At 34.3% G+C, this 24,430-nt stretch overlaps 1 protein-coding gene across 4 annotated transcripts in view; it reads left to right on the forward strand.

Annotated features, from left to right (window-relative positions):
• Positions 1-24,430, forward strand: part of LOC125073278 (rhophilin-2) — an 84,862-nt gene that overhangs the window by 55,337 nt on the left and 5,095 nt on the right. For all 4 annotated transcript variants that reach the window (XM_047684034.1, XM_047684037.1, XM_047684036.1 and 1 more), the window contains exons 3-6: positions 15,088-15,204; positions 18,880-19,007; positions 22,437-22,590; positions 23,082-23,223. In XM_047684034.1, the coding sequence (XP_047539990.1) occupies positions 15,088-15,204; positions 18,880-19,007; positions 22,437-22,590; positions 23,082-23,223 (541 nt within the window). The remainder of the gene's footprint in view (positions 1-15,087; positions 15,205-18,879; positions 19,008-22,436; positions 22,591-23,081; positions 23,224-24,430) is intronic.

The raw sequence follows: 24,430 nt of genomic DNA on the forward strand, positions 1-24,430 counted from the left end.
AGATAAACCGTTACAACGTGTCTCCTTTTCCTCATACTGACATATATTACAATCCTGCCTGAAAAAAGAGAGGTAGAGAGGAGAGAGGGAACCACCCCGTTGGATCGAAATCTCTTTCACTATACATATATTTTGTATCAAATAATAACAGATACAATGAAATAAATTAACAATTTTTGTAGATAGTTAAATGACAATTATAAAATTGTTACTAAAAATCCCGTGAATTAATACTGGAATGGAACGGAAAAATGGAAAATATCGCCATTATTCCTTACGTGACGATTTTTGCCAGTTCACTATGTACGTCTGTGGAAATGTTCATTATTACGCACAGACGTATTTTCATTAATAAAAAATGAATGTCTTCCGCGAGAACGCACCTCGGCTTAGAACGTCGTCGGTATTGAAGAGGCGCTTTACGGTGCGCGTGCAGACACGTCCGCTGCCGAGACATCCCACTCCGGGAGAAGGTTTCCGCCGGTGATAACAATATTTAAATCTTTGTCAACACAACCTTTGTCATAAACACTTTACGCATAAATCTGCAATTATCTATACTGATATTATAAATGTGAAAGTAACTCTGTCTGTCCGTCTTCTATGATTCTTTCACGACCAAATCACTAAACTGAATTTGATGAAATTTGGTTTGAAGCAAGATCGTATTCCGAGGCTACTCTTTTATGACTAACACCTAACGATGAATTTCTAAAACGCGAGCGTACCCGCAAGCGTACCCGAAAACTAGTAAATCGAATTATTAATTAGAAAGAAATGTTTATTTAGGTCACGGAACAATAATAAAAGTATAAAAAATAAAATCAAAGAGATAATCAGAACCACCCATTGTCAGAAAAAAAAAAAACAAAATTAAAAATAATTCTGTCCATTACCTAAGTAACTTAATCAACAAAAAAAAAACACAACAGAATAGGAATGAAAATATAAAAAAAGAAATTTGGTAAGCAATGATAGTAATTGTGTCCTTAATAGGTGTACCATTCATATTTCAAGTTGGGTTCCAAAAACCCTATGTATTTATTATAATTAATGTTTTAAATTCTTCCTGTTATCTATGCTGTCCTAGTACATTCATCCCATTATGATGAAAACATAGTAATTATTCCTGTGTACACTGTACACCCAAAAAAAAAAAAATACCAACGAAACGGATAGCTAGTAACAAATAAAAGATACAGAAATTCCATAAGTACAAAAAAATGGAAACATACTATGATATTTAATTTACAATTAAGATATTTATGTATAGGAATTGTTTATCGACAAAAAGTTCACGCGACCAGAAACGGTAACTAGATCCTGATGTGAAGCGAGTCCATCTTATTTCTGAACGTACTGTTAATTCCTTTTTAAGATACAACATGGCAAACGTTATTGCTTCATTCGCAAAGTACCTTTTTTATGGTACTCGAGTGACTTTCGAATAGAATATCATAAAACTAACTTAACCTAATCTGTCAAATACAATAATCCCAAAGTCTAGTACAATCACATCTTCCCCCGATTGGTCCAATTTTACGGACAAAAGAAAAAACAACTTACCCACGAACAACAATTCACGTTTATTTATATAGATGATATAATTTAAATTTATCATATATTGTATAATAAATACTTGACTGTATTCGGACGTGAAGGCGACACGAAGGACATGAAGTATCAAGATTGATCTAATAATGTAACAGATATCAGAGTGACCATGTGTGGGTAAACACAGATACACTTGCACTGGTGGGGCGGCAATCAGACGAGATCAAAGAGATAATCAGAGCCACCTACCCATTGTCAGCTTTACGTGCTTAAAGCTAACAATGCTAATATTCGTCCAGAAAAAAAAAACAATATTACATTTGCTCGACCCAGAATTCAAACCTATAACCCTCATGATTCGTATTTGTAAAAGCTAGACAACTTCGGCCTTCATATATATATTTAATCATTTGAAATCAAAGTCTGAATAATAAACGTATGTTTATAAATAAATATTTAAATCCAATCACATATAATAACACATCCGTAGATAATCGTAGAAAAAAAAAAAAAACAATAATTTGCAACAACACGTAATTACAACTCGAACCTCCTTTAATGTAAATGTCAAAATTACATTTGACAAATGACAGGTTGGGAAACAGTGTTCGCGACTTGTAATCATCGTGTCGAAACGCGATAACATTTTATAGCATGTCGTTTAATTTCCAAGATATGTATAGAGTTTTTATAATTACGCGTTTGTACTTAAAAATATTTTAATGAAACCTCTTTGTATGCTAGCGGGTTAATAATCATCTAATTATAAATATGACTTGAGAAATTCACCAATTCCTTGTCAACGTAAAGCTATATGCAACATTTTAAAAACTCGTTCCGAGTGTTGCTATTTAGTTTCAGCGACAGGAGGTGTCTATGCTAAATTTCAAGTCAATCGGACATATAGTTACGGGGATCTCGTGATGAGTGGTGTTTCACTTATATTAGAGTAAATGAAAAAAATAAGTAAATTACAAATCAAATCGAAATTAACAAAATGAGCGACAATCGAACTACACACCTACTATGGATGTTTTACCTCAAGCGCGAAATATTTTTTTTTTTTTATGGCATTGGTTGGCGGACGAGCATATGGGCCACCTGATGGTAAGTGGTCACCACCGCCCATAGACAAAGCCGCTGTAAGAAATATTAACCATTCCTTACATCACCTATGCGCCACCAACCTTGGGAACTAAGATGTTATGTCCCTTGTGCCTGTGATTACACTGGCTCACTCACCCTTCTAACCGGAACACAACAATACAGTGTCCTGTTATTTGGCGGTAGAATATCTGATGAGTGGGTGGTATCTACCCAGACGGGCTTGCACAAAGCCCTACCACCAAGTAGTAATTCTTCAAATAAAAATGAAACACGCAAATTCAGAGGTGCTTGCATTGAGAGGACTGATAGTTTAAAAATAAAATACAACGTGAGGAAACGTCGCTACGAGTAAAGTAAAATTAACTAAACATCCGTCATAGTAAATATTTAACTGACGAATTTCCTGTGCATATCACACATGATTTATAGTTTAACTTAACTATTAATCATTATATTAATGTTTATTTCAATAGAATTCCTGAGTACATTATAAAATTATGTTATTATCAAATATATAACTGTAATAATTAGTGCAGTTTCCTTTAGAATAGATTAGGGCTACTAAATCTCGAGTTTATGAATATATAACATAGTCATTTTGTTCCATCATATTTACTTGGTGATAGGGCTTTGTACAAGCTCACCAGGCTTGGTATCACGCACTTATTATAATTATATTCCACCAAACAACAATACTTAGTATAATTCTAGTCTGAAGTGTGAGGGAGTCAGTGTAACTACATATCATTATATATATTATATCATTTGGACCCAATGTTGGCACATTGGTGATTGAATTATTAAAATGTATTTCCCAAAGTACCAACGTCTTTGGGTAGTGGTGACCATTACACCAATATAAATGACATAAACATTTTCTATCTTCGTTTTCATTCTTCAATAGCCTTAGAGTAAATCCGGCTGAATACTTAAGACTCTTAAGTCGAATGTGTAATTGAAAATAAATCAACCATTAAATAAAAGAAAACCATTACGTAATAACCCATAGCGGTAACAACAGTTATAATAATAATAATGCCATTATAGACTACGTCCAGCTAATTGTGGCCGGGTATCGAACCTACTGGGGCAACATAACGGTGCAGCAGTGCCATTACTACTGGTTCGAAGATACTCACGTTGGTGATTTTAATGTGAAAACTCGTGGTAACAACATATTGGATTATTTATTAATTAAAAGTGTATTGCATCGCTTTTTGTATCTTTAATTAAATCTCGTTATATAAATAATTCATAAATAAATAAAATTATTTCAACAAATTTAAGGAAACATACCTTTATTAAACCGTCGCCCCTACTTTACACCTCGGGAGGTGATTAAAAAAAAATAGTCTGTGTCCTTCCCGGGGACTCAAAATATCTCCATACCAAATCTCATCTAAATCGGTTCAGTAGTTTAAGCGTAAAGAGGTGACAGACAGAGTTACTTTCGCATTTAAAATATTAGTATAGCGTTAATCAGCAGTTACGAAGAAATCAAGGATTACATAGGACGTCAATTCTATTTCCCTTTTTCTTGCCAGTGGTATATCTGGTAACCAGATTATTATGCCCCCATCTCCTCCAGACAGCCATACTAATAATAAAAAACCAGCGTAATAATGATTGATAATAATTTACATAAATAATACTATATTTAATTCTTGACATTGTGCAAGCCCGTCTGTGTAGGTACCACCCACTCATCAGATATTCTACCGCCAAACAACAGTGCTCAGTATTGTTCCAGTTTGAAGGGTGAGTGAGACAGTGTAACTACTGTTCCCAAGGTTGGTAGCGCATTGGTGATGTAACGAATAGTTAATAATTCTTACAGCGCCATTGCTTATGTTGGTAACCACTTACCAACAGGTGGCCCACATAATCGACCGCCAACCTACGACATAAAATAAATAAATAGGATTTTACCGAAATATAAATTGTTACTTACGCCACTTTAACTCGTTTCTCGTTAAGTAGGTTCTGTACTACTAATTTAGTTATTTCCTTTAAGTAGGCTAATTAATTATTTATTAATCACGCTCCGTTCGCGGTTCATTCATTGTATCTACTTAACTTTCTCGGTATTTATGTATTCATGGAATTAGTTTTTAAAAGAAAAAGCGCCTTATACCCGACTGCAAAGATGTAAAAAGGGGGTTATTATTTGTATGTAAATGGAAGAGTCGTAACGGCTCAATGGCAAAAAGAGACTGAGTTTTTATCATCTATGCAATCTTTTATTGAGTTTTAACATGAGATTTCCATTTATTAATTTGCAGAGTTAAAAGTATTTACGGGACTTTATAGTATAAGCGAAAAACTTTTTAAAACGGAACCGTTTCTTTTCCCCATGAATTGGGGAGGGTGATACTCACAGGCGCCGTGTAGGCCAGAACACCCACTAACAAAATCAGCGGTACCTTGATGACCAGAGTACAAATACTCCCCTATCCCAGGCGTAACTTACATTGGTGAGTTTTATGGCACACCAAGGAAACTCGTTGTAAGGAAACTCGGCACGCCGTGTGATAATTTTTTCTTACCTCTCGTCAATGTTTGTCACTTTTTCTATAAAAATCAATATTCATATATATACGTAACATTATTGTCAACATACTATGATGCATAACGATTCGACGTGCAGCATCACCGTTATATAACGTTGGTTAGTGAGAACTGCCTCAGTTGTCGTATGGCATATTAGACCGTAAACTTTGAGGTCCTGAGTTCACAGGAAATCTAGAAATTGGTAATGTTGACGCTCCTGTACCTGAGAAAGAGAGTCAGGGAATGAAAGTGCTCTTGTATTTGCTAACTACATATCTTAACATCTCCATCGTCAGCTGAATTCTGTCAGGAAGGGAATTCGTGTAAACGTAACAGACTGATAAAATATATTAAAATTATATTAATTTATATAATACGTGATGAAAAGTACGTACGTATTATAAATAATGCAAGCCCAATTTCGTTGTGTGACAGCAAATAAATTGACGCCGCAAAATCGTGGTGTGAATGACGGCCAATATTATTTGATTAATAATAAACAAGTGAGTTGAATACGTATATGTGTTGAACGAAGATTGCGGGTTCAAAACTGGGAAAACGAATGAGATACGGGATGTCTCTCCATAGTATGAAACAAATTCGCGTCCCGCCGTTTCTACGGTTAGATCTTTTGAACTACGCAACGGATTTTAATGTGGATTACATCACTAAACAGAGTGATTCAAGAGGATTTTTTTATGTATTATACTTGCATATTATAGTAGAGAAAAGCTGATAATTTTAACTTTCCCGTGTAAAAAAGTAAGAATGTTTTCTTTTATGTTTGTTCTTAAATCTAAAAGTTATATATACCTTTATTGTAGCCGTGTAAATTCGGGTCGGGTAGCTAGTCTCATATTGCCTAAACGCCCATTGATAAACGATATGAACATTCGTAGAAGTGCCTAACAGTTAAATGTATTCGTCGTCACTAGAAATTCAATATACTGAACGGTATTATTAGACTGTAAGTAAATTACCAATACCATTATAGCGTAGCTACTACGATATGATACAGCAACATACAAGTGGTGATGATGTGCGGCCAATATCAGGAGAGACCAATCAACTGTGGTCGAATTATTATACTGCACAAGTGCGTGTAGAGAGTGACTCTCATTATCCAATGGGATGGTAAATCCGACATGATCAGAATGAGTAAAGGCGCAGGAACTGCTTTGCGTACTTTCCGAGCCAAGGGAGTATACACCTCCAACTTCCAGACTAAGGGATAACGCTGAGGCCGCTCAGTAGCCACGAAGCCATAGTTATATGAGAGGGTACTATTACAACAAAAGCTATGTACTCTTTTATTGTTGAACAGTACAGTTATCAATAAAATAAATACTAGTTATTAAAACAATAACGTTAACAATAAATCATTGTTGCCAGCTATCAATAAAAAATAACTCTCAAAATCCAATAGTGTTGCCATGACAATATCAATTACTACAAAGAAAGCTGCATTACGTAACCCGTTACGCGTGCACAATATTTATAGCACCACCATGCAATTTAACATTCCAAAGGCTTTTTAAGTTTTCTAAGTGAAATGGGAAATGGATTCGCGTCAATGAATTTCAAACAGCTATTAACATGTCACTGGCCTGTAATGATTATATGTAGTTGATAAATGCGTGGCGACTGTTTTATACGTCGATTTCATTAGAAAGGGCATAAATAATTAAACATCGATAGATTATGAAATAGGACTTATCGTGTATATCGATATCTCGAACGTACATCAGAAGTCTTGTCAACGGTCAACTCTGTCAAATATCCTCCGAACTAAACTAATTGTCATGTTGTTGATCTGTGATTAAATAGGTTGATGTTTTTGTACGCCTAAAACCATGAAAAAATACCTAATATATATGTATGTATATATTTAATTTACATATTTTTCTGTTTTTATTTCATATTACATTATAATATTTTAAAATTCATCCATTGTCCATTTTAAAACAGTGAGCTGCATATTTATTTATACAAATTATTAGTTTGAATTACAGACTTAATCTCAAAAACGGTAAGTATTTAACAAGTTCGTTTCAAGATATGTATAGCGTAATCAAAACACTATAATCATTACAACAACAAAAAAAAAGTCATTAAAAACATTTGTCGCGCGAACGACTGCAATCACAAAATTGGCGCGAAATCAAAAGATTATGCCGCCATCTTGATTGTAATCAGTCATGGCGTCAGCTGTCAACAGAACTTTTTTTTTATGGCAATGTTATGCAACCATTCAGCCTCATTTACGCGTTTAAAGTAATCGCAGAGAACTGGTTAATTGTGGCAATTTTCGCAGTTTACATTTTATTCCTCGGTCATTTTTGTTTTTAAATAGCGTTCTTGAATCTTGTATTGTGCAATAAAATGGCTTCTGTTTAAAAATATTACTTAATTTTATCGTCTTGATATAAAGGTAAAAGTTTTTATCGTAGGTATTTACTTTCAGTCTCGTAAGACAGCATAACATGAAATTCTATCTGTGTTTCGTTACATAAAAAATATAATATAATAATTATTATTGTAATGAAAGATTTACAGACTTACAAAATTTTGTCTTCATAAAAGCCTGGCAGGTAGAAATTCAAACAACATAATTACGCTGATTTCCTCAGGATGTTTTCCATTACCGCCATTTACTAGATAAATTATAACGACAAAAAAACCATAAAAACTGTCGTGCTTTGCCCGATTCTAGGCAGCCATCTCAGATAATAGTATTGCTTATTAGTTTGCAATTATTACGAAATATCGTGTCTGTAATCGTTAAAAAAAACACATTAGACTAAGATCTCATTACGTTCTTCTTACTTAAGTTTTATTGGAATGGAATTTACATTAAATGGTTAATTTTATGTTCGGAAATACATTTAACAATATTTTTAACAGTTTCTCGGATGTTGTTAAATATAAAAACACATTTATCAATCGAAATAACATCCTCAATTATCGAAAGCCTAATTACAAAGCAACAATCGATTTTATTCGATGCGTGTGTGTAATTATTTGTATCATATAAACATCACTCGTTCGGAAATGTATCGACAGTCGACACGCTCCAAAAACTCAAGTGAGCATGGACATTCGCACAATATGCTAAACAGACGCACATCCCTACTTAATATTCTTGGCTTACGCCTTCATTACTGCTTCTCTTCACTCGAGTGAAAAGAATTTAGAAATTTAACGCTTATGACATTGTAATAAATTTTAACAGTCTTTCTGAACTAGTAGTCAAAATTATGCGGTTGTCGATTCTAGAGGATCTGGGTTTAAATCCGAGATCGGGCCTCAATTTTCTCGGAGAATTTTTCAGTTAGTACCTGAAGTTTGGAAGTATGTAATGTTTACATGAAAAGCCATTAACTCTGTCTTTAAATTCTTTACAATTGTGCGGATCTCCATCCAATCGGATGAACGTGACAATCGAGTTATACGTGTTGGCAGGGTGGTTACAAAAAGTGTAATCTTAACTGACGATTCCGAGTTCAAATCCTAGAAAGTGCTACTGAATTTTCACTTGCTTTGTTTTTATAATACATCTCGTGCTCTGCGAGGATCAAAAGCATAATTAGGAAACTACATGTAGCCGATGCAAATCTGCTACGCGTATCGACCAAATCACATTAGTGGTATACCAAGCTCCAAACCCACTCAAAAGGGAGAGACTGCCTTAACCTAGCCGAGGAACATGCACCCGAGCTGCGTATCTTGTTTTTAATTTCTCTAGTTAGTCCCCAGTTTCGTCGAAGGGTCGTAAGGACGTCACATAAATAATGTCAAGTAAAACCGTCAAACCGTCACTAGTGTAAATGTTTCCTACTCCCTTTCATTTGCAGTGTATTTTGATTTATATTCCATTGCTCCGCCATCTTCATTCCGAACACATATCCCTACGTGGAATGTTTAACATTCAATACGTCAACTTCCTGCGGCGACCGTTTTAACCTTTTTCGTATTTATCTTAAAAATACATTTGATACGATTCTTTTTTAATTACTTTAATGTTGATAAAACTGCTTGATTATTTTACATCTGGGAAGGTTTTTTGGGGATTTTTTGGTGGGTAGGCAGACGATGGCTAACGTGATGGTAAGTGATAGAGTATCTGTTTAAAATTAAAAGATAAGTTACGTTCATGTAAACAAATTTGTTCACATCCTGGTAAGAATTGGAACTAAAGTTCGCCACAGCAATGAATTTACATTATGTCATCAAACTACAGCGCTGGATCGCTTATAGAGAATATAGTTTTCTCGCGACCAAAACGACGTAAGCGGTGAGAATTTCAAGAAAGTGAAAAGAAGAAAGGAACACCTATTTTACTCTTTCTGTCATTCGCAAAATGAAACACCATAGAAAGAGACAAAGCACTTAACCGATACATACGTTTATAAAGTGTTAAATCAATGTTTTTTTTTAATAAATACCGTGAATGATTAAATTATTTTAGCATATGTCAAAATAGACCAGTGTTGTATGTAATTTATTTTATTATATGATTTGTTATTTATATAATAAATAGCCACGTCGGTTTCCTTTCAACAAACGCTTAGACCATTTGATTAATACCAATTTAGTCAAACATAATGTTAAATGAATGTTCGTTCGTACGTTCGCACTTTGTCTATGTATTAATAAACCATTCGTCCGATTGTGATGAAACTTTCGTAATTAGTCATTCGTACTGTTTGTCCTCCTATATAAGATGAGCATTTTATGTAGCCTTTTTGTACGCGTGCGCTCCAGTAGGCTTATTCTGTTAACATATAACGGTTATGATACGATCCCGATACTATTCCGATGAGAATTCGACTCTACCGCAAACGAATCGTTGTGTTAGTAGAACAGGAAAACGGCTCAATCATTACCTCTCGATTCGATTGCAATAAAGCGATCATTTGTTAGTCGAATTGGCGCCCAAAATCTTGACGCGGTCGATCACAAGAGATATTTCATACACATTAAAGAAAACTTATGTGTGTGGTAAAAGCTTATCTTCTACGACTTAAAAAAATGGCCCCATATAACACAATCAATATATTTTTAAACAGGAATACTTCTTCTCGCCTTATTTTAAAAAATCTTTTTTAAATTAAAAAGATCAAAGTTTTAGTAATTTAAATTTTTTGAATGCATTTCTTAAAGAAACTGTTGGGCTGAATGTGACATGACTTAGTAGAAAAAAAAAATACGAAAAAAAAATCACTTGACTTATTACAGACTATGTTAAGTATAATAATAATAATTATATTACAAAACCATGACTATGTATCAGTAATAGCTTTTATTGAAGCTTGGGAAACCGTTATGTCACAGATTATATTACCTAGTTGTATCAGACGGTATCTCAATCACTGATTATGTTATCTGTGGCAATTCGCTACAAGAAATAGGTACTATTGAAAAATTTTTATTTTACTGATAAACTGTGTAGGTACCTCTTTAATACATTTGATGATGAATATTTCACAAGAGTAAACCAATTCGTCCCAGGGTCGCTCTTTGCGACATCACTCCTTAGACGTCACGTATTAACCAACGTTGTTACAATATTTAAATATGGCACACGATTATAGCACGTAGCTTATGAAATATGAATGCATACTATTTGAATTGCAAATGTATGCAACACTTTTTTTTTATCTATTTATATATATTTTTTTAATTATTTATCTCTTTCGATAGCTTGAAGGAAATTGGTGGAATTAATACCTTTGCTCGAACTTTGCATCTCTTTAAAAGCTGAATTATGTAATATTTCTGTATGGATCATATTCTACTCTATTTTATTCTATTCTATATTTGAAATTAAATTTCTGAAAATGTAATTCTTTGCTTCAAAGAGGTTTTATTTCAGTCCCGTGTTCTTAATAAACTTAACCTTATAGAGTTTATCAAATTTTACTTGCTAGTAAGTATGTATAATAGTTTACCAGATTTGTACGAACATTACTTGGTTTTTCAAAGAGCTGTTTTATTATTATTAGACCATTTTTTTATGTTCGTCGTACCCTAAAAAGTCGCAAGTATATATAGTATAAAAATAAATAATTATCTTTTTTTTTTCAAACGTATTTTATTTACATAATAATAACCAAAAATATTATATATATACCTACATATATCTTTAATAACATAGTGGTTTATGGCATACATTTTTATTCAAGTCCGTTCGGATATTATAATTTTTTATTTGTACCGCGCGACTGTCTAGCAACAGTTCGTAATAATTTAAACATTACAAAACGACAGGGTACATTGCAATCGCAGTACATCACGAATGTACGCGTGAAGAATAACAGTTACATATATTATGTCGTAATTAAATTCCTAACGCTATTTGAAACATAATCAAAACTATGCATATTATAAAACCAAAGCGAGACGGCTACAAATTTGACCAAATGTAATTAAAAATATATGCGTGCGGGCACCGTAGCGATAGAAGTGAAACTTCTTAAATAGCTCTTTCTCTTTCTCTCGAGTTGTATCTTTAATGTCTCTTTGATGTGTCATGTGTGTCTCAAATGTGATGCACCCTTAATATTTCACTCTAAATTCTTATTTAATTCAAAAATCTAAACTATCCAAAATTAACTGTTAATTATTTGATAAGGAACAGTGGCGTACCTATAGGGCATATATCATAGGGCAAAACGTTGTGGTGCACTAAGGCCCCCTAATGTAAGGGGGCCTCAAGAAACCAAAAAATGAGTAAAGGTACGTAGAAGTTGTAGGTGATAGAAAGGCCATCTGTATTCATCTGTTCTTTATCTTTATTTAAATAAATAATATGGTAATATTTTTTTCGGATAGGGGCCCGATTATGTCTAAATGCGAAGCCGCCTTAGGGTCTATACACTAGCTATGCAACTAAACAGAATGTCCATTTCATTAATATATTATTGTAAAAAGTTCAAATTATGTATTCTATACGCAGCGCGTACCTTTTCTTTTATAAGCCATAAATCATGGGATCATTCCCTTACGCCTCTACCTGTGCCATAGCTAGTATAGATATGTCTGTAGAATAACTAGTGAACTGATAGTAGATTAACTTAGTGAACCTTAGCCCTAGCTTTGTGCAACCCCGTGGGTAGGTAACACCCACTCATCATCCATTCCATCGCTAAATGGCAACACTTAATATTATAGACTACTAACGTATACAAAAAATTACGCCCGTATACGTATACAATAAAAGTTACGCCCAAACGGCAAAAAACACAAACCAAAGTCAATAATATTTATTTATATGAAATTGTAGTTAGTACACTTTGCTTCCACTTGTTATGGAAGTTGAGTTCAACTAATTTACTTATTTACTTAAACTAGGTTAAATAATAATTAATTCATTATTAATTACAAAACGTCCGTTCGTATTTTATTCACTGCTGCACTTTACCTATCTCGGTTTTTTAACCAAAAATATTTTTAGCAAAACTTTACAGATATTAAACTTTACTTTTACTGCTCGTTTAGACTAATGTAATTCTAATATATATATATCATGCGTGAAATAAAAGCATAATAACGTCCGCGTGTGAGGAAAGACGTGTGTTGTGACGTGTTAAGTTAGATTACCCTTTGTAATAAGTCCAAATCCATCCATGATTGAATAATTGCATACAAAAAAAAAACTGGACTAAATTTTGTTGACTCTACTTTTTTATAAACTGATTTAATTTTATTAGAAGTAAAGAGATAAATGAAGAGCTTGTTGCCTTGCATGTCGGCGATATCAAACAGTTGCTTTTTACTTTTTTTTCTTTCATACGGATGGTAAATGTAATCACTTACCACCCACTGAATTTGCCACTGTAAGAAATATTAACCATCCCTTGACTGGATCTACCTACCTATACAGACTTGCAGAAAGCCCTAGCACCTAGTAAAACTAACATAATAATTTCATCCATTATAAATTGTTCCCAATTTACTATGAATCCGTCGAAAGATTAAAAAAAAAACTCTTTTGCTGTACCAACGAATCCAGGACCTCCAGATCCGCGCCTCATTATCGAGCCACTGGACCGATGAGTGTATAATCGCAGTGTAATAGTAAAATACCATTAATACACAAGTTTAGTGAAAGCTGATACAGTTTAACGCATCAATGCTACGACGACGAACGCTGAACGCATACCTCTGTCAAAGACACGTGATGGATTCCAATGAATAACGATATGACTTTTGCTCCATATTATTTATTATTACAGATATTAACTAGCGGATTCATACGGTTTTATCCACGTAAAAACACTGCTTAGTATATGTAACATCATATACCATGTAATTATGGAGTGTGCTCGGAATGGAGCTGATAGAATATCTTTTTTACGCTTAATTAATTGTTGCGGGGAGGTAGGGGGGTGTAAGTATTGTCCTCGCTGACCCTACACCAGAACCAGCGCAAGTTTTGTACAAATTAGTTTATGGTTTTTTTAGAATATATGTATATAATAGATTAAGCAAGGTATATGGTTGCCACCCAGGGTTTTCTTGAAGAAAAAACCCTCTTAAAATAAATGACAAAAACAAATCACTGCTCATACTTTATTCCAAAAGAAGTAACATTAAAATAACCTTAGGTCTAAACCTAAGGTTAACCTAATATCTAAATATTCCAACAGATTTGATAATAGTTCGGCTCTATCACTGCACTACAAACAGCTCCCGTTCTCGTTCATATATCCTATTCTACTTCAATTTTACGTCCAAATTATTGATAACAACTTCGCCGGCATTCAAAACACTATTTTTAGGAATATTTTAAGTACATCAACGAAATAAACAATCAAACAACATACAGCCTGTAAATTTCCCACTGTTGGGCTAAGGCCTCCTCTCCCCTTTGAGGCGAAGGTTTAGAAGCATATTACCCCACGCTGCTCCATATATGCGGCGGAATTTCGTTGAAATTAGACACATGCGGGTTTCCTCACGATGTTTTCCTTCACCGCCGAGCACGAGATGAATTATAAACACAAATTAAGCACATGAAATGATCCCGTAATAATCGCTTAAGATTTCGCGTTCTAACCACTGGGCCATTCAATCACAGAACGTTCATTATAATAGATTTATAGGCGTCATTATTAATTGTATAATAGGACGTATAAAACTATGTCATATTGCGTAATGTAATTAATTATTTATTCCACTGTTAAGTAATATTTTGCAATGTGATGTTATCCTGACCGATTTCGACCACCGCGACCGTTCCCAAAGGATATTAGCTAACTACGCAGGACATATTATTGTGACGATCAATTATTTAAATTTAAAACAGGTTGTCACAACCAAAAATTTAAAAAAGTGATCACAACCTTCATAGCTTTAAGAAATAATAACAATCCCTTAAATCATCTATGTGCCCTTGAGAACTGAGATGTTATGTTACACTTGCTCACTCGCCCTTCAAAACGTAACAGCAATTAAAAGTATTATTAATATTAGTAAATATTTGATTAATATTCACATCAGCCATCTCGCCTCTGAACAAGAACTGAAAATGAAGGAAATATACTTCGATCCCAGGTCCGATTCCCGGCCGAGTCGATGTAGAAAAAGTTTATTAGTTTTCTATGTTGTCTTGGGTCTGGGTGTTTATGGTACCGTCGTTACTTCTGATTTTCCATAACACAAGTGCTTTAGTTACTTACATTGGGATCTGAGTAATGTATGTGATGTTGTCCAAAATTTATTAATGGTATGGTTTATTATGGTACGGCTAATATGTTAGTTTTTCAAACTATTGTTATATTTTAATATGACCGATGAAAATGCTGTTTGGCCATTTTTGAATCAAAGTATAAAGTAGTTTTATGTTTTTACTAATTATGTCTTTCTTTTCAGGGCTCCGACCCTCGCGTGGCGACCTGTCGTGGTCGTCTGCAGACACGTCGGTGCCAGCTCAATCAAGAGATCAACAAGGAACTTCGGCTACGAGCAGGCGCTGAAAACCTGTTCAAGGTAATCTTTTGATATTTTATGACGTATTCCAGATTGATTCGGCCACGGTCTCTGTTTTTGAAGATACGATTTGCGGTCGTTTTTGTGGTAATAACTGGAATTTGACCACATCTTGGTAAACAGTCAAAACGCATTAAATTCAAATATAAGTTCCAATATTAAATATAATTTAAATTAAATATTAAAGATTCTCCCACCGGTTCAGACAAAAATACCCCTGATTTGAGAAGAACTGGCGACAGAAACTCTGCGGTATTATTTCTGTCTAATTTTTATAACAATAAACAATCAGGAAAACAATGAAATATATAAAAATTAGGACCACGTGAATAAAACCTATTCTCGTCCTCTCAAGTCGGTTAAATGTTCATATTCGTCAACATGAATAAATCTCCAAATGTCAAGCTTGTAACCTCAATATTAATATGCTTATCTTGACCGATAATTTCTTAATCAGGAAGAGTTTGCAACTGTTTTATACATCATAACGCAGTAGCAATCTCCATCACATACGACATAACATAAAATGCATGTCCGTCTGTATATCTTACGCAAGACGTAACAGCTCGGTGTCGCTGTAGAATGCAAATGTGGTGTTGACGATTTGAATAAACGAGCCCGGGTGATTGTCACACGATCGCAAACACGGAAGAGGAACATCTATTAAATTCTCTCACTTTCACGAGCAGTGCGAGATTTTCCTCGCGGTAAAAAATGAATTACAGTAAAAGTGATTGTCCAACTGCTGGACTGTGGTCTACCTCTTTTGATGCCTTGAGATGGGCCTTGGTTACTGCGCTGATCCATTGCGGATTGGTAGATTGAAAAGGCAGAATTTTGTTTGAACCATGGATTCTTGGTCATATTATAAGGCTCGTATTAGATGTTGGTAAATTAAGATCACTGATTCGAGTACCGGAAAATACTACTGATCTAAACACACTTTATTACATTGAGATGTTTGGCCACTACAGTAGTGTTTAGTAACCAGTGTACTACAGGCACAAGGGACATAACATCTTAGTACCCAAAGAATTGACCTTGGGAAGGATGGTTCATATTTTTATACGTGTATGTGCCAATGTCTTTGGGAAATGTGACCACTTACCAACAGGTGGTACATTTGCCACCGGCGATCTAATAGTATTATTAATGACATAATTCAACCGGAGTACCGGATGGAAACCTCCATTTCCAACTAACCCGCAGCAATAACAAACGCGGGCAATTGATTGTATGTAATTATGTGGCTTGAACCAATTGTTCGACTTTCTCTTTGATATTAGCCTGCCCTGGAGATAATCGCACACACGAGTAACTTAAAACGAAACCGACTAAGACAGTGTTCAATTATCACCAGGGTTTAGAGGTCCGGGGGAAGCCCCGCGGCTATAAAAATTAACGCCCATAACATCCGAGTATGTTAATTTTATTTCTTGATCTGAGATAAGAGAGTAGATATGAGAGACCTAATCAGGAGTTAGAGCAATCTCTGAATTTCGCAGAACAGGATCGTGTTATGTTAGAAAATGTTATGTAACATTTACTATATGTGATGATTATAACATTTAATGCATCATAACAGCGAATCTGCGTAAGAAAGATCTCACGAGTGAGATATAGCCTATAATGGAAGTAGGAAAAAAGATAAACAAACAAAATAAAAACAGTTGTGTTGTGCTCTACTAAGAGTTTATGATTAATAAAGCTTTATTTATAATACAACACATTATTGCACTTAACCAATTTTTTCCAATTTAATTTTACTTCCAAAATTCCGATAACAGTTTCGTCACGTTCAAAACACAATTTTTTCGCAAATCAATAGTGAATATCATAGATTAATCGAGCTCTCGACCAATGATATCGCGTCAATTTGCTGTCAAATTTTGTTTATTTGGCTTTTTACTGTTATGGCTGGAATAGAGTATACGTAGTAACATTGCTTCTGACAAAATTTATAAGTAGAATTTTAGCAGTTATCGTTTGTTTTATTGTTACGATTTTCAATTACATGGAGATACGTTTTTCGCTCTAATATTAAATTAAAAAAACATGTATACTAATATCATTAATGACAAAGTAATTTTTATCTGTCTGTTGCGCTTTTACGGCAAAACCACAGAACCGAATTTGAAAAAGCAAACTTGAAATCCAAGGACATAGAACTTTTTAAAACTAGTACCTGCTGACCAACCAATAAAAGGCGAATAATGTCACGGGCGACAATTTGTCGATTATATGGAGAAATTAGACGGTTAACAAATTTCTAGCACGATACCATTTCCGCAATCAATTTTAGTGACTGTCTATTATTTTATTCAGACCGGAAGACGATGGACAAATGTAATTACGGGTCGTGTGTGGTAGGAAAGAGATCAGAGATCAATGTTGACTTTAAATAAGGGGAGGGGTTTTTAATGGGTTGTGGGAATTAATTCTTACCAGGAGGCAAATGACCACAGTGGATTAACGTAGGTCGTAGCGGAGGCTATTGTTAAAATATATGTAATTTTTCCCCATAAATTATTTTTGGATTTATATATAAATATTTGGAACCCATTCATCTCAAGATGTATAAATTAGCTCACAGTATCGCAACATAGCTATATAAGTATGTTGTACACAAGTGTAAAGAACGCATCTTTACAGTTGCATACGTCGATGAATAATAATACTTCCAAAAATTCGTAGAAAACCGTGACTGTCAAATGTTTTTTTTGTTCCAAAATATAATATTTGACATATGTCGTAACGTCAAGTGACATGAGATGATATTAAATATACCAAGCTTAGATTAGTTATGTATGATAGTGATTACTTATGTTAGATAGTGTTGCACTGCAAAAGTACTGAAACAAACGAGCCAAATTTATTTTTTTGGTGTGCGTGACGAATACGCTTGACACTCGCCCAACGTCATACAAATTTACTAGTGTGCGTTTACTTGTGGCTAACTATTGGCCACTATTTTTTTTTCGGAGCGTTTAACAGTCTCTTTAGACATGTAAATAAAATCAAAAAGACAAAGAATAATAACTTCAAGTAAAACAGAACTAAAGGTATGAAGTCGATTCTTAGATATTACTTAAGAAGTCCGCCAAGGTCAAGGGTCAGGAACCCCCATGCTAGGGGACCACGGTTCGCTGCGTGCCTTTTGTTTACTCTACAATCGAGTCAATGCTCCTTGGGAAACGGAAATGATTCATGAGATGAACTTGAAAATACGCACATAATATAGTTTACTAGAAAATAATCTTAGATTTTTTTGCGATAACTTTAAGGACTCGTATAAAGATATATTTCTCCGTTTTCTTCATGAAATTTCTTTGATTCGATTTTATCGAGATTGAGGATTTTTAAAAGAAAACTCATTCATGAGTGACAACACTTCAAACAATTGAATTAAAAAAAAATTCAACGGTCTAACTACAAACATCATACGAATTTAATATAAATCAAATGTTTAGAGATATATAAATAGCTGGTAATTCTGTCAGAAGTTCTTAAATAATATTGAGGCGTATATAAATAAATTAATTATCATATTAAATATAATAAATAAGTATCATACGTCTCATAATATCATAATTTTCTAAAGAAAATGCGAACATACGATACATAGATACACGTAGAACCTATCTCTGTTATTACACGAATATATTTATCTTGCAGGCCACAACAAACAGAAAACTTCGCGAGACAGTTGCCCTCGAGCTGAGTTTCGTCAACTCAAACTTACAACTCCTCAAAGAGCAACTCGCCGAGCTCAATTCATCCGTGGAGCTGTACCAGAATGACAGGTGAATATTTACACATAACATCGTCATCCAAACCCCTTTACACTTTAGTGACTGTAAGAAAAAATTGTCATTGTTCGAGGACAATCTGCCAGCCGTCAATTGACTGTAGGGAATATTTTTACTGGAATATTATTTCTGCCAACAAATTTAACTTAAAGTTCCAGAAAAATTGAACTGAATCAGCCTTAACTTAACAAATTTTAGAGAACTTTGTAAACGCATTCATGGATCGAAGAACCGAATTAAGTTGCTATCAGCAGTCCCTTGCACAGTCTAACTAGGCTTTCATCAGCAAGGAACTGACTAAAGAGGGATCACATTGCAATTGGATAAGCGATTTGATGTTACTTCGTGGTGACCATTGCTCTAGCAAAAGTGTTACCATTAAATTAATATTCGATTTCCTACGTCAAATCTGCTGTCAGCTAACGAATTGGTGCGAAAAATAGTTAATCATCCTATCACAGACAAATCAAATTATTTTATTATAAAAAAAAAAAACTTGTCTGGAATTGCTTTAAATCCTCGCGTAATCGTTGCACAGAGATGCGTTAAGGGAAAATAGTTTCGCTTTTAATAATCATGAGCCGAGAAAATAACAACATTTACATAGAATAAAGTGTCGTAATAAACGTAAATGGTTACAAAAAGTTAACGGCGGTAATTGGGTTAAATTACTGTGGTTAGTATGAACTACGTGGTTTTGTAACGATTGTACATTAATTGTATTTTACGTTTGGGACCTTTTGCTTTTCTTACACAGACATTAAGTTCGTAACAAGTTTAAAATATAATTTCTAGATTAAATAAGATTATTGTTGTAATAATATTTAATATAACTAAATTAACATTTAATAAATTTAATAAATCATAGAAATCGTTAAATTCAATGATACGGCAGCAGAATTTCACCTTCGGACATCTCGACAAAATTCTAAATTTCACCGGCACCACTTAGATGTCCGTAAATCCACAACAGCGCGATTTTTAAGGCATTTTCTGCCTCGCACAACCACTCTGTGGAACCAGCTTACGCCGGCGGTTTTTCCGAACCGATACGACTTGGGAACCTTCAAGAAAAGAGCGTACTTATTTCTTAAAGGCCGGCAACGCACCTGTAACTCCCCTGGTGTTGCAGATGTCAATGGGCGGTGGTAATCACTTTCCATCAGGTGAGCCTCCTGCTCGTTTGCTCCCTATATCATAAAAAAAAAAATACGTTTTACATAATGATGCTTGATTTAAGGTCGTTGTAAATCTGGTTTATTTTAAATGAACAACAACACGAGTTTTTGGTTGGTACATCGAGAGAGTTGTAAAGACATGTAGAGTTGAAATATGAATGATTCAAAAAGGTTTTATTGTAAAGTTTACTAAGAAAAATAATTTGATTTGAGTAATGTAATTTTGTGCTGCAACCGAATTTACGGCTTTTCATCTGCCATTCTCATAGAGCAATATGTTTTCAATTTAGTAGACTGACAGAACATAAATTTTATCTGTGAATATGGCCATTTAAAAATAAAATTGAATGTAGTAATTGTCTATGGGTTTGTATTAGTGTTTATGACTAATATTTGTAATGACACTAGAAGGATGTGTATGAGGGATCCTTTTAGTAAAGTTTTAAAAGGGGGAAAGACCATTTTAAACGAAGATTATTTAAAATCTCGACCAATTATTTGAGGCTTAGTTATACGTACTATCGTATACATAATTGTGGAATTCAATTACAACTTAGCCGATAAAAATTGTAATAGTATGGTTATATATATAATTATAAAGCTTTATATCTCTATTGGCTTGACTATATAATAGTATTCCACAAAAGAGAACAATTCAGTGATAATCACTGTATGTGCACGAGACGTAAGGATAAGCTTATAACGCCAAGTTTCCGACTCAGCAAAGTCAATAAATCCTTCTTTTGGCAAGGTATCCGTTTCTATAATAAAATTCCGCAGATATTTTTAACTTTGCCGATTCATAAATACATGTGTAAAAAATACATTAACAAAAAAAGCATATTATTTAATACAAGATTATATTATACGTATTCAACTAATATAACTTTGTTTTAGTTTCTTGCCCGTCTTCTCGGTAGAATCTACATTCAGAATCTGTGGTAGCTTTACTTAATATAGTTTATAAAATGACTATTCGAAAGCCTACTTGAATATAGTGTATTTTGATTGATTGGTTGATTATATACACATACGCAGTTACACGCACACAGGTATAAATTGACAGAAATGACAGGCGGCAATTGGAATAAGAGCTGTTAATTGCTAGATAAATACAGAACGTTAGTTAAAACACACAGCAGAATGTGAAATGTCATGTTAATGTTGTTTATTTTCCTGTTAATTGAATAGCCTATAGAAGTAACGATAAAGTACCCTTATTTATCTCGCTTGAAAAACGCGTTATGCGTTTCTTCCGCGTGGAAGTCGGCCGGTATGTGGGACGATATAGTGCCCTTTAGTACACCAGGAAACCCACTAAAAAAAACAGCAGTACCCTCTCCGTCTTTTCAGCCACAGGAACGCTTTAAGCTACCGTGCCGATGATAAAATACTCTAGGGGGACATTGTGGGTACCCCATTTCCCACCCGTTCAAAGCCATAGAGACCATTGGACATCAATACGAAAGGATTTCTTCAAATAATAATTATTATTTGAGATATCACCAAGTCATTATAAATTGATTTATTAAATAAATCCCGTTAAGCTAAACCGTTCGTTGATATAATTAAAATTAGGAAACAGCGTGCAAGTGGTATAGTTTCCGCCATTGTTATTCTTTCCCGCGCTAACGACGTATACTGGCAGGTTTAGTAATTAGAATATAAAATAGATAAAGATTTACGATTTTTAATAGTTAAGATAATATATTTAAGGGTCAAGATGGAGGACGTGACTCAAAGAATGCAGGTTTAAATCCTGACAAGCATCACCTTCTCCTTAAAAGGAGAGGAAAGCTCTTGCCCAGCTGTGGGATATAATATTATTATTGAATATTTTTGCGATTTAACCGGGAAATGTTGTCATAATTTCTACAGTAACTATTTTTAATTCGTATTGATATGTAAAAGGACTTCAATGTTAGAAGACATATTATTCGATACAAGATTATATAGATGATAAAAAGCGTGGAGTTAATGCTTGTTGACTTCCAGGCAGGAGACGTTAACATACATATATAATTGTATATAACTAACATGACTGTATTTTTAGATGTTGAAAAAGAGTAACTACTGACTTTCTTTCCGGTTTTTCTCGGTAGAATCTACATTCAGAACCGGTGGTAGCTCTACTTAATATAGTTTGTTAAATGACGATTCAAAAATGCTTATAAAATTCTACTTGAATGACGTATATTTTATCATTTTTATATAATATACTATTAATAAATAATTCGTATTCCAGCAAAGACTGCGTCATGCCGATGATACCCTTGGGTTTGAAGGAGACCAAGGAAGTTGACTTCAGAGAGCCCTTCAAAGATTTCATCTTGGAGCACTACAGTGAAGATGCGGCGGCCTACGAGGACTCCATATCAGATTTCATGGACATGAGACAGGTATGAATAAATAACCAATCAATTTTGAATAAAGTTTCTTTTCTTTTTATGTAACCAACCTGGGAAGATAAGATTTTATGTCCCTGCAGCATGCCTGCATGCCTGCAGTTACACTGACTCACTCATTCAACCAACTGGCACACAAAAATACTAAGCTGTAATATTGCTGTTACGGCAAAATATCTAATGAAACTCAAACTCAAACTCAAATTCCTTTATTCAATATAGAAGCATTATACTTACTTATTGATTGTCAAATTAAACACTACCACCGGAAAAAAGTGTTTCCTTTCCTGGCCTGAGAAGAACCGGCGAAAGGAACTCAGCGGGTGTTTTTTTTTTTGTCAATCTAATTAAGTACATATATTGAATATGAATAGATGAGTTGACGGTACCTGTCCAGACGGTCTTGCACAGAGGCCTACCACCAATTTTGCTCGAAATAGATAACTTCATGTGGATATAAATAAAGTTACAATTGTCGCCCCCAGGCCATACGCACCCCAGTCCGGTCGACAGCTGGCGTAGCACTGCTTTTCAAGTATTACAACCAGCTGTACTACATCGAGCGTCGGTTCTTCCCGCCGGACCGCTCGCTCGGCGTCTACTTCGAGTGGTTCGATTCGTTAACAGGTAACTACGTTACATTAGCAGCCTGTAAATTTCCCACTACTGGGCTAAGGAGCTCCTTTGACGAGAAGGTTTGGAGTATATTCCACGCTGCTCCAATGCGAGTTGGTGGATACACACGTGGCAGAATTTCGTTGATATTAGACACATGCAGGTTTCCTCACGATGTTTTCCTTCACCGCCGAACGCGAGATGAATTATAAACACAAATTAAATAAGACCGAATGCTAACGCCGAAGTATTATCGGAATATCAAATGGTAAATGAAACCAGGCCAGTGCTTTCCACTGTTTTCAACTATCACTCTGTTTGAACTTTTCCACATTTCCGTATATAACGTTGACCTTCGTAGCCTCTTCAGCGTCACCGTTAATATAAGTAATTCTAGAAAATGTCTAGACAGCGCGATTCAGGAAAGTGACAATTTCAATCAGCGCCATATATCGTAACATACGCAATTATACATCGAAGGAATACAGAGAGTTTACATTATGTCCTTGCCTAATTAGGTATGTCAATTATATTAAACAATCGCTAACAATGACATTTTAAACAGCTTTTTTTATACCGATATTAATTAGTGATTACTAGTGATTACTTGTTGTAACGTCTACCAATTAATCATCCTAATTCCTCCGTGGCCGAGTAGTGTATACACCGGTTTTCATAGGTACTCCGAGGGCCCGAGTCGATGTAGAAAAATTTCGTTAATTTTACTATGTTGTCTTGGGTCTGAGTTTATAGTACTGTCATTACTTCTGATTGTTCATAACACAGATGCTTTAGCTACTTACATTGGGATCAGAGTAATGTATTTGATGTTGTCCAATATTTATTTTTTATATATTAATACGGCAACTACCGTTTGTAACATCAGTTCTGTAATAATTGTTAGTAACATTAACACTTACACTATTTTGTTACAATGGGTAATTGTTAGCAATTCTATCACCTTAACTTTTATATTACAGTGGATAATTCACACAAATATTGACACCTAATTTTTATGTTACAACTGGTAATTGATACCAATACTGCCAAACCTTAGCCTTTTTTATTACATTGAGTAATTGTTACTATTACTGATACCTAAATTTTGTGTGACAATGTGTAATTATTACCAATACTGACATCTAAATTATTATGTTACAATGAGTAATCGTAACCAATACTGTCACCTTAAATTTTATATTACTGTGGGTAATTGTTA

This window comes from Vanessa atalanta, chromosome 24 (genome assembly GCF_905147765.1).
Source record: "Vanessa atalanta chromosome 24, ilVanAtal1.2, whole genome shotgun sequence".
NCBI lineage: Eukaryota > Metazoa > Arthropoda > Insecta > Lepidoptera > Nymphalidae > Vanessa > Vanessa atalanta.